General features: G+C 36.7%; 1 protein-coding gene across 1 annotated transcript in view; it reads right to left on the bottom strand.

The window, feature by feature from the left end:
- DNAH7 (dynein axonemal heavy chain 7) overlaps positions 1–12,475 on the bottom strand; it is a 246,777-nt gene that overhangs the window by 197,170 nt on the left and 37,132 nt on the right. Inside the window, exons 8-10 of the mRNA XM_061203571.1 lie at positions 11,609–11,684; positions 10,102–10,227; positions 4,831–4,950 (exon numbers count right to left, since the gene is read on the bottom strand). Coding sequence (XP_061059554.1) covers positions 4,831–4,950; positions 10,102–10,227; positions 11,609–11,684 — 322 coding nt within the window. The remainder of the gene's footprint in view (positions 1–4,830; positions 4,951–10,101; positions 10,228–11,608; positions 11,685–12,475) is intronic.

Here is a 12,475-nt window from a genome sequence, read left to right on the forward strand (position 1 = left end):
TATTTCTACAGGCATGGCCCAAGGTGAAAGTTTTTTCAGAACTGAGAATAGAAAAGATAGGTTAGGTCCAGGTTGCAGAAGACCTTAAAAGGCAGGTTAAGAATTGTGGATTTATTTTGTCAACAAACGGAAGGCACTGAACTAGGGGATGTTTTAAGATTCACCTGGCAGTGGTTTGTAGGCTATATGGGAGGATAAAAGGGCCCGCCAAGGGTAGTAGCAGTGGGAATTGACAGAAAGGAGTACACATGGAAGATGCTTCTGAGAGAGGATCAAGAATACTTGGTGTCCATAAAAGAAGTCTCAGTAAATATAAAATGACGAAAATCATACAAAATTAGAAAATCAGTAACAGAAGGACACTGTGGAAATTCACAAATATGCAGAAATTAAACAACATAGTCCTAAACAGGCAATGAGTTAAAAAAAAACAAAAACACAAGGGAAATTAGAAAATAATTTGAGGTGAATGAAAATGAAAACACCATATATCAAAATTCATGGGATACAGAAGAGTAGTGGTCAGACTTTAGACCTGTAAACACATTAAAGTATATTTAAAAGATCTTAATCCAATAGTCTAAACTTCTACTAGAAGTCAGAAAAAGAGAGAATACTAAATTCAAAACAAGGAGAAGGAAGAAATAGATATCTGAGTGGAAACAAACAAAATAAAGAATAGAAAAATAGAGAAAATCAGCAAAGCCAAAAGCTGGTTCTTTGATAAGATCAGCAAAATTGACAAACCTATAGCTAGACTGACCAAGAAAAAAAAAGAGAGAAGACTCAAATTGTTAAAATTAGAAATGAAAAAAAGGAGACATTAATATTGACCTTATAGAAATAAAGGGAACATAATAAACAACTCTATGCCAACAAATTAGATAACCTAGCAAACTCCTAGAAAGACACAACCTACCAAAACTGACTCAAGAAGAAACAGAAAACATGAATAGACTTATTACAAGTAAATACATTAATTATCAAAAAAATTCTAAAAAAATTAAAAGGCCAGGATCCAGGAATAGGTGGCTTCACTGGTGAGTTCTACCAAATGTTTAAAGAAGAATTAACACCAATCCTTCACAAAGCCTTCCAAAAAGAAAAAAGAGAAAGGAATGTTTCCTAACTGATTCCATGAGGACAGTATTATCATAATACCAAAACAAGACAAAGATATCACAAGAAGAAGAAAACTGCAGATCAATACCCTTGATAAATATAGACACAAAAACCCTCAACAAAATACAAACTGAATTTAGCAGCATATAAAAAGGATTATACTCCATGACCAAGTGGAATGCAAGGTTGCCTCAATATATTAAACCAATGGTAATATACCATACTAGCAGAGTAACAGAAAAAACTAATTATCATCTCAATAGATGCAGGAAAAGCATTTGGCAACTCTACATTATTTCATAATAAAAACAATTAAGAAACTAAAAAGTAAAGGGAAATTCCTCAGCCTGATAAAGGGCACCAACACAGCTAACTTAATGTCAGAGGAAGACTGAAAGCCTTTCCTCTGACATCGGAAGAAAATAAGGATGTCCACTCTTGCCACTTCCATTCAACATTGCATTGGAGGTTCTAACCAGGGCAATTAGGCAAGGAAAAGAAAAGAAAAAAAAACACATGCAGGTAGGAAATGAAGAATTAGAACAAGTTCTATTTGCAGATGACACAATCTTACATAGAATACACACGTACACACAAACTATTTGAGCCAATAAACAACTTTAGTAAGGTTGCAGGATATAAAATCAATATACAAAAAATAGTTAGACTTCATCAAAATTAAAAATATTTGTGCTTCAAATAACATTATCAAGAAAGTGAAAGGACAAACCTCATAATGGGAGAAATATTTGAAAATCATAACTGATGAGGGTCTACTAAAGTACTCAGAATATATAGTCAGCCCTCTGTATCCATGGGTTCCACATGCGTGGACTCAACCAACTACAGATTGAAAATATCAGGAAAAAATTCCAGAAAGTTCCAGAAAGCAAAACTTGAATTCTCCATGTGCCAGCAACTATTTACATAGCATTTATACTGTATTTACAACTACTTACATAGCATTTATATTGTATTAAGTATTATAAGTAATCTGAGATAACTTGGAGGATATGTGTAGGTTATATGCAAATACTATGCCATATTATATAAGGGACTTGAGCATCCGTGGATTTTGGTATCTGCTGCGGGGGAGGGGGTGTTTCTTGGAATCAATCCCCCATGGATACTAAGGGATGACTGTATAAAGAACTCTTACAACTCAAAAATAAAAAGACATAACTGAATACAAAATGAGCAATGACTTGGATATTTATCCAAAAAGATAAATAAATGGACAATAGACATGTGAAAAAAAGCTCAACATCATTAGTCAATGGGGAAATGCAAATCAAAATCACAATGAGATAGCACTTCACATCCACTAGGATGGCTATAATTAAAAAGAAGGATAATAACAAATACTGGCAAGGATGTAGAGAAATTGAATGGTAGGAATACACTGTTGTTAGGGATGTAAAATCTTACAAACCCTTTGGAAAACATCACGGCAGTTCCTCAAAAAGTTAAATATAGTTATCATATAACCCAGCAATTCCACTCCTAGGTATACAACGAAGAAAACTGAAAACAAATGTTTACGCAAAACAAATGCTCATGGAAGCATTATCCATAATAGCCAAAAAGTAGAAACAACCCACACTGATGAATAGATCAGCAAAATGTGGTATTAATATATTCTGCAATGGATTATTATTGGGCCATGAGAAGAAATAAAGTATTGATACATGCTATAACATGGATGAACCTTGAAAACATTATGCTTAGTGTACGAAGTCAGACATAAATATGGTATCATTCCACTTAGATGAACTGTCCAGAGTAGGGAAATCTACAGGGACAGGAAGTACGTCAGCAGTTGCTAGGGGCTTGTCAGGGTGGAATGGGTGTGGCTGCTAACAGATACAGGGTATCATTTGAGGGTGATGGAATTAGTGATGACCACTGCATAATCTTGTGAATACATTATAAACCACTGAATTATACACATTAAAGTGGTGAATTTTATGATCAGTGAAATATATCTCAACAAGAAAAGAACAGTTAGCAATACACTGCATATGGCTGGGGGCAGGCTGGGGATGGTGAGGATGTACATGATGAGCAAAAGAGACAGAAAAAGTCGAAAAGTTTTCAACTTAGCCTGGGAATGGTCCAGAGGAGGAAGAATGGCAGGCTTGGAAGAAAGAATGAGTACTGTTACGGAAATGCTGAGAATCAGGTGCTGACGTGGCATTCCACTGGAGATATACAGTAGAAAATTTATAAGAAGGGCACAGAGCTCAGAAAACATAACATCTTGAGACAGCTAAGACAGACGAAATCATGAAACTGTCGAGAATATAGAGAAGAAAAACAAAAGCAAACACCTGGAGAGCCCCTACCCTTAGAAAAGATAGTAAGATTAAGTAGAGCCAGAAAAAGAGATCAAAAAAGAAATGGGCACAGGGACACAGAACAGAGACTTACAGAGGCGGTGGTGATAAACCACAGCAATTGCTGAGTAGAAGTGGAGGATAAGGACTAAGAGAAGATGTTTGGGTTTGGCATAGATGTCATAATTAATCATTTACTAATTGTTTCTCCACTTCGGTGAGCTCATGTTCTGCCTTTTAGCCATGATATACACATTCTGGCTCACTATGTAAAGTATGGTCAGAGGGTTCTTCCCTTAGAATCAATCAGGAGGCATCAAGAGATACAGTTAATCAATCTACATCTCTCAGCAAAATCATTCAATAAAGGTTTATCCTCTACTCTGTACTTTGACACACCCAGTCTACTAAAATTTGCAGTGGGAATGTATTCCTGGGGTAGAACCCTGAAGTTATAGATCAAGATAATTTACTCTTATTCTGTCCTTATGGGGTCATTTTCTCCTCTGCAATTAATTATGCACTTTCATTCTGTACCTCTCCTCTATTTTTTTTTATGTGAACTAAATACTAATACTAAATAGAAGTCTAAAGTTCTTTCAAGTAATGTCAGACAAAGAATTTGATTCTAACGTATTAGAGAAGAAAATATATAAAGGGGAGATTCAGTCTTAAACTGTCAAGATACACTTCTAAGTACCTTTTGGAAATCATGAGGCCATGCTGGAGTTTCATGTCCTCTGTTATCTTAAATTTGATCTAATATTAATGTCCCATTTATAATAACTTAATGGCCCATGACAAAGACAATTTTACTGTATTGTTTCAGAACGTATTATCTGGCACCAGTATCGATAATTATCACATGTGGCTCTCCCAATTTGAAGGGCCAACCCAAGATGATGTTTAATTAAGTCTAACTTCCCAATACGACTATAAACTCCTTTAAAGAATATATTTTCCCCACGTAAGCATTCTTTAAACTCTTCTGCATCCTCCATCCAAAACCAAAATGTAACAGGCACATTACCTTGCATGTATTACCAGTAGATTCAAATAAATCTCTGGTGAACGATTAGTTGATGATCATTCCCCCATGTTATCCACCCCTACTCTCAGAGCAGAGGGTAGAAATCAGACGTTGAGAAAAAGTATCAATTATAATCATTTTAGTTTCTGTACAATCTATGCTGTGTAGAACATCTGGATAGACATCACAGAGCAAGGCAGTTAAAGATATCATATTTAACTCTCAAACGGAAATGATTACAAACTTTTTAAAATGAGATTTTCTAAAAGCAGTTAAACTGCAGTAGCCCACTAATCACATTTTTAAATTTATGTTTTCATACATGAAACTTCAAAACTTTACATTTTAAGTAGAGTCTCTTTGGCAGATTCCATGTGTTTCATGACAATGCTCTGAAAAGTCGACAGCTCTAATGCATCCTGGCAATTGTGAAATTCTTCTACATCAACTAAACGTAACTTTCTGCAAGAGATGAAAATGAACAGTGATTTAAGTATGAGGGTTTTTTTTAAATTTAACATTTTGCTAATTGATCCCTTCTCAAAAAATGATATTCCTAGGTTTTATCTCTAAAATTTGTGTTCCATAAACATATTCAAGAACATATTTTAATTTAAAAAATAATTAATATAATTAAATTCAGCAGGAACACAATCTGATATTATGATGCTGTGCAGTAGAAGAAGGACATAATAACTGAAATTTGATGGATAGGTTAGACTGATTTTTGCTTTCAAACTGGAACAATTAAAACAGGAAAAGAGGCAGGGCTCAAAACTTACAGGGTCCACTCCTCCTAAAACAAAAATTCCACCCTTTCTGAAAAGAGAGCAACCCTGGATATTGGAGAGCCATGAAGTGAGGGAGTTCTCACACCTAATTAAGACTCTGTATAAAAATCTTTTGAACCTGTCTGGTTTTGATTTTTTCAGAAAACACAGTGCTTACTCCAGCCAAGAGTTTTCAATTCTGACTACAACACTATGATCTTTGTTATATACACGCTTTAGTCAGTTAAGAAGTTTCTCTGGCAGATTAAAGTGAAAGAACAATGCTACCTATTAGTACCATTGTATTAGTCACCTCAATTTAGCTACAGATTACTTCCCTATTAGAGAAACTGCTATTTAATTTCCACATGATTAAATGATTTCTATGTTATCTGAAAGATAGGAAACACTATTAAAAACATCACTTTTAATTTTTACTTAAAACCCAATGTAAAATACTGGTTAGTAAACAAAACACGTTTCACATCTATTTCTATTCCTCTCACAAGCAAAAGTCCATCTCTTAGGTTACCATGAGGTTAGTACATGACATCAGTGATACATTAGGCACAAAGTAGGTATAACCATTGCTGGAGAATCTTTGGTAATGCGTTATTCTGGGCAACTGAGCAGTATAAAGCAATGTTTTAAATAAAATACTTCAAAAATGTAGCATGACAGCACACACTAAACATAATCTGCTCTCTTTATGCTTCTTGGTCAACATTTTCAACATGACTTTATGTTTTAAAGCTGTAGCTATAAATCAGGGTACAGGTGCATGCCGTGTGAAGCAGCACTGAATGAGAGCAGTTGCTAGGGCACGAGCACCTAGAATTCACTTTGCCACTCAGCAACCAGACCAGTTTTCCCTGCACTTCCTCAGTGTTTGATTTAGAGACAATTCTAAGCACAGGCCACCCATCTTTCATGTTTTGAGATTGATAGGCCTTTATAGAAGTTTTACAGAACTTTCTCATGAAATCTCTGCTGATAACATTCCCTGTTTGGTCCATAGGCTGAATGGTTAAGAAGATGGGAAAAATACCAACAGACACTGGTCTACTTTCTCAGGACGATTCCTCCTATAATCTGGCAGTAGAACAACAGTTTTAACCACGGTTGAAGACTACAGGAAGAGTCAGGAAAAAGATTACTCAACCAAATAACAGCCCCAAATCACCCAGACTGTGAACCTCAGGTTCTTCTCTGAACTCTTCCTATCCCTTACCTGCCGCATGCAAGCGGACGTCAATTTTGGGAGACTCAGCTGTCAGTCACGGATCCCTCCCACCTGCCACTTGATGCTCATCACAGTCTGAAACCCACCTTGATCTTTGGATCCATCACTGATTTCAGGCGGAGGGACTTCAACAGTCCTGGCCCAACACTCTGGACTCAACACCAAGTCAGTCTCTGATTTTGATCTCTGGTTCTCAAAGCTAATCTCACTTCTCACGGGGCCCAAGTTGCCCCTTAACTCCCACTCCAAGCGCCTACATTTCTTGCTTGCTCCACGAACTTAGAAACAAGTTCTGCTCTTGCCAGCTCTCCTTCATTACATTCAAAGTAGCCCACTCTAGGCAGTGCTCTGCACTCGCTTCCTTCACTTACTAATACATCCTGGAGACCATTCCATATTAGCACGTTGATACTGTTCTCATTCATATTTCATAGCTGTGTAATAATATTCCATTGTGTGAATGTACCATCACTCATTGAACCAGTCCACTATCAATGGTTACTTGGTTGTTTCCAGGCTAATCCTCTTAACAAATGGCACAATAAAGAACCCTGAATCTCTATCACTTCCTATATTTTCATGTGTATCTCTAGACTAATTTCCCAGAAGTGAGATTGCTGGATTCAAGCGTAAATGAATTTGTAATTTTGATAGATATGACTGGATTCCCTTCAAAAGGGTGCCCATTTCTCCAATCTTCACTAACAAAGCATGATGTCAGTATTTTGGAATTTTGTCAATTCCATAGGAAATAGAATGATATCTCAGTGTAGTTTTTATTTCAATCTCTTTGCATTTTTCTTATTATGAGTTAAGCATCTTTTTAATATGTTTAAGATTGATTAAGTTGTATCCTCTCTGAGTACTGTACAGTAAATGAATCCACAGTGTTCTAGAAGTATTTTCTTGGACTCGCCTTGATCAAATCATGAATTTCGAAAGTTGTTCTTTATCTTCTTATTTTCTTAGACATCCTCCTATTTATACTGTAATATATATCCTATGATAATTTCTATACTCATATATACACTGTATATACATGTGTCCCCGACATACACCATTTTTCAAGCAAAAATACCTGTGTGCTATGTAGGTTTTTGACTGCATTATAAATGCCATCTCTGACATTATTAAGTGGGTTCTGTAAGCATAAATACTGAATGACATGAATTTGCACATTTCCATCTAGAGAGCATCCCCATTCATAGAGGTGTCCCTATTCATGCATTTTAGAGTCATTCAGATGATTTTTTTGTATCACCATCCCCCAACCCACAGCCACACATAGAGATGTCCTGTACCTTCAAGACCTGCTGAGATTCAGGGCAAATGACTGTTAACCCAGAGTAAGGATGCCCTGTGTGTTCAATGCTGGCTTCTCCTCAGAGGGGCAGCACTTGGGTCTGCCCATCCCACTCTTAATATTCACACAGAGAGAAAAACAACTTATGTCGGCAAAGGCAACATAGGAGTTGGTGGGGCTCTCTTCCCACCCACAGACTGCAAAGCTTCTTTCTCATTTGTCTTTACCCTGGAAGCTCTGAGGTTTGCTTCAGCTGCTGCAACTAACACCTCTGCCACCACAGCCCTGGACACTAATTTTGGACATATCTACTATTTACTGTTTTCTTATCTCGGCTTTGTTACTTTTTCTTCTTCCCCTTCCTCCTTCCATTTTCTTGTCTCTTGCCTCCTGACATTGTACAATAGACAAAGTCTAGCCCTTAATGAACAATATTAGGCAGTGGTGCTCATCCCCCAGCATCCAGCCCAGTGTGTTCTAGCAGTTCCATGTATGAACGGATATTAAAAAAATAAACACTGTGGTGGTGTTTTGAAAATGAAATGTACTACTGCATGTAAACATCCTTTGTAAAAGTGATATACTGTATTGTATGATCTCATCACTGCAGACAAAATTAGATCATGGGCCTTGTCAGGGAGAAACATTTGAGTTTCAATACCCAAAAGAAACGAAATGAGAAAAGCATGGGGCAGGGAGATGGCCTCTTCCTATAAGACAAATTCAAGAAGACAAAGAAATCCACATTATACAATGGAAAGTTGAAAGGATGTGCTTTCTAGGAGTAAACAGTCTCACTGACAAAAGCCAGTTTTATGCTATGTATGTATATACACGTATGTGGATATACATATATATTTGGCTACATGAGCACAAAGAAAAATATGGGAAGATGCCCCACTAATGGTTATCATGTCTTTGGATGGGTTGGTAGAAAGAAGGGCACGTATGAGGAAAAGAAAGGTCAGGCTGGTGGGAGTCAGGCAAAGTAAAGAAAAAAGGGCTGCACTTAAAAAGTGTATATGATCACATTTGTGTAATCATATTAATTACATATGCATCTGTGTAAAGAAATTACATTAAAATTTGTTTAAAAAAGGAAGGAAGGGAGAGAGGGATGGAGTGAGGGAGGGGAGGGGCCTTAGACACCACAAGCCCACACTCATCTCACAGGTGGGAACTGGAGAGCCTCTGATGGGAGGGTGGCAGAGCTGGGGCGATTCTGGATGGCTTGGCTTCCTGGAGCAGGACCGGGAGCAGGGTTAGGGTTAGGTGCTCCTGGGCACTAAGGATCCCAACTTCGGAAGGAGCTCAGAGAAGTTGGTCGGTGAGGCCCCCCTAGTGTATGTGCAGGGGTGCTTTCCAGAGCAGAGACAACAGCTGTGCTTCTGTAGCACCCAAAGCTCTTAGCTTTCCCTTTGCTGGTCTGCAGGAGGCGAGAAAATGTGCTCATTATTGTGTCCTCAGGACAATACCTGCAATTAAGAACCAGGAGACCCTGGAGAACAGATTGCATGTAAACTGGGGCTTTGGCTGGGAGGGTGAGAAAAGGTTCATGGGACCACCTTGGAGGCCAGGCTGCCATGCCCTCTATCACGAGACAGGGACCCATTCAGGTTTTGAGAGGGCTTCTTTAAGAAAAATGATATAAATCTGTATTATTGCTGCATATTTTAGAAATATGTATGTCCACGTGTGCCTATTGCTAGGATGCCCCCTCAGTGCCTTGGAAGGGGCGGCACAAGGGAGGGAATATGAAGCCGGAGCTTCTAAACTGCGAGGTAAACTGTCCTCAGCCCTAGGGCCAAGGTCTGTAACTCCATAGCGCCCACCAGCCTTCACATCCAGCTCTGCACCTTTCGCACCATGACGACACCCACAAGGAGATGCATGATCCCCAACAGTTGCCCAGAAATTCACCTCATGCTAATCACATGGGCAGCATTACCTCGGTTTCTAAACAATATAGATGACTGTAGCCGCTAATGTTCTGTGGGATTTAAAACGAGGCATGGGGATTCAGCCCCTTAACTGTGATTACCCCTTAAAGTATATATGGCAACCTGACGGGGGGTGGGGAAGGGAGAACTGGATAAGATATAATGGCGACGCTCACTTTTACCCTATACACTTCTATGTTATTTAAAACCATGCTTACTTAGGTCAGATTTGTAATTATTTTTAAAATTTATAGTTAAAATAGTAAAAGAAATAATTAAGATGTAATAACTTTCATCTCTCTTAAACAAAACAAACAACAACAACAAAAAAACCTCAGTAAGGCCAGAAATACTTACTTAAAAGTACTGTGCCACAAATCTAGCACCGCCAACATTGTAGGGTTCATTGCGTTCAAGTGATCCCTAATATAACTGCTTGCAGCTAAAAAAGATTTCCTCCAAGGTTTTGGAAGAATTTCCATTCTGAAAGCAAAGAGAAAATAGTCATCTTCTTTAAAAATCAGAAAGTCTCATAATAGTCAAAGTACTTTTTGAGTAATAATTTTATTTGAGTAATAATTGTTTGAGTTTAATTTGAATTAAAAATAGGATTTATCCCTCATGGTAATAACAAAACATGTAATTATGTTTTAAAGTATATAAAAGTCATACTCTTTGTGGTTTATTATAATTTTTAACTAACGCAGATAAAATTAGATTTGAATTTTTATCACATAAGGCAATTGTTTTTCTCTAAATGCTTGATGTGATGGAGTCCACAAATAACTAATAGTGATAAAACAGGAAGAGTAGCCAGCTACATTTTATATATATCTTAAAAGATTTTTTTTAAGGAAACATTTAAACATTTTATGTCCCTATTGTTTTTAAAACATTTTAAGAATATACTCCAGCCTGGAAATCTTCTTGAACTTCACCTCTGACTGTGTAAAGGTCACTTACAAAATCATAAACACTAACATTCTATTTAAAGATATTTATTCTGTAACTCCTCCGACTTGACTAATCATCTTTTATATACTAAGGATGTGCCATCTTCATCTTTCAGAGTATATTTAAACATTTACATTTTATGCCAGTAAATTTTTTTTACTCTCTTGATTTTAGACACTTAGTCTTGTTTTAATATATAGTAAAGTTAATTCAGTTTTTCATTTGTGGTCATATCACCTTTACAATTACAAAGGATAGTTTTTGTCTATCCCTGGGAGAAAAGCTGTTCTCCATAGAAGATACATTGACTTTTTTTTTTTTAGTTGTTAAGAGAAACAATTTGTGGCACTTTTAAATGATACAAAAGAAACAAAGTAAAACTGAAGTGGTTACTTAATCATATAAGTTCTATTCTTCAAACTATTTAAGTGATGTATTCCGAAATGTTATTTTAGGGAAAATATATAGCAAGTGGATTTTCCCATATGTGTTCTATATTTTAATCCATGTAATATATTCTGTGTTTGCATATTTTCTGCAACATTCCCACTGTGTTTTGGGGCATTCAAATTGCCATCAAGCTTTCATGTCCCTATTACAGCTAAAGCCTGTGCTTGGAGTTGTGGAGATAAAAAGATCTGTATCAAGGTCTTTCACCAGAGCACTTGTGTTTTAACCACGTAGGCATTCATCTGTCAGTGTGTGTTTGCCTACCCATCTAGCCATCAATTTGTAAACATAACATGTTAGGGCTTAAATATATAAACAAAGATAGTATGATCAGTTGTATATATGCAGTACACAAATTATAAACATATATATGAGAAAATATAACCAGTGTATAAATATATCCACATACAGAGAAATGATTGCAAAAAATCAATATTCTTAGTGAAACCTGATTGCTTACTCAGCACGATGGGGTGGAAGTTCTTCTACCTTTCTGTCATCTTCCTTTTCTCTAGGATCTTTTAAAACAAAATCAACTAAAAGAAAATTGAAAAGTTCTGATCAACAACCTTATAGTAATTATAGTATTTCCCAAGCAATTGCAAAACTAATTCCTTTAAAATTGTTTACATTAAGTTTTTTCAAATAATGAGCGATTTGTGCATTTATAAACACAAGAAAATTTTTAAATTTTTATGAGAAAATCTATGATGCCTGTGTCTTTGAGAATATATATACCCTTTCTTAACAATGTTCCTGTTCTTTCATTCGAAAATCATTGCTCTTAATATTATTGATACATTTTCCTTTTTAGCTCTTCCACCAAAAGTGTTCTTGTTGAATTGAAGGTCAACAATACAGAGTAGCAGTAGTTTCCCTTCACTGAGGAAAGATACATATTGCTTTGTTGTTCTCTTTTAAACTGCTTAAGAGCATAGAACTACCTTGTTATGAAATCAGTAAAGTGAGCTACTTCCGCCTCTGCAGTCTTTAATTCAGTTAATTCTAACTTTCTTGCTTTTCTTTGAAGATCCTCTTTCTAAAATGCAAATATGTTTTTATCCCTCTGCCTAAAATCCTTCAGTGACTCTCCTTTACCTTCAAATGCGTAAAAGAAAGCATGTAAGGCCCTTAGTATTCTATCCCCTTCCCAAAATGCACCCTCTTCTTTGGACATCAGAGCCGCTTGCAAGGTCGGAAGAGCCTTTCACTCTTGTCTGCCATCATTCCCACCATTTCCTAGGCCATGCATGTTCCCTAGTATGTATACGTTCATCCTTCACAACTCAGTTCAGGTGCCACAGAGTCCTTCCTAACAAGTCAGGCA

This window comes from Eubalaena glacialis, chromosome 1, assembly GCF_028564815.1.
Source record: "Eubalaena glacialis isolate mEubGla1 chromosome 1, mEubGla1.1.hap2.+ XY, whole genome shotgun sequence".
NCBI classification, from domain to species: domain Eukaryota; kingdom Metazoa; phylum Chordata; class Mammalia; order Artiodactyla; family Balaenidae; genus Eubalaena; species Eubalaena glacialis.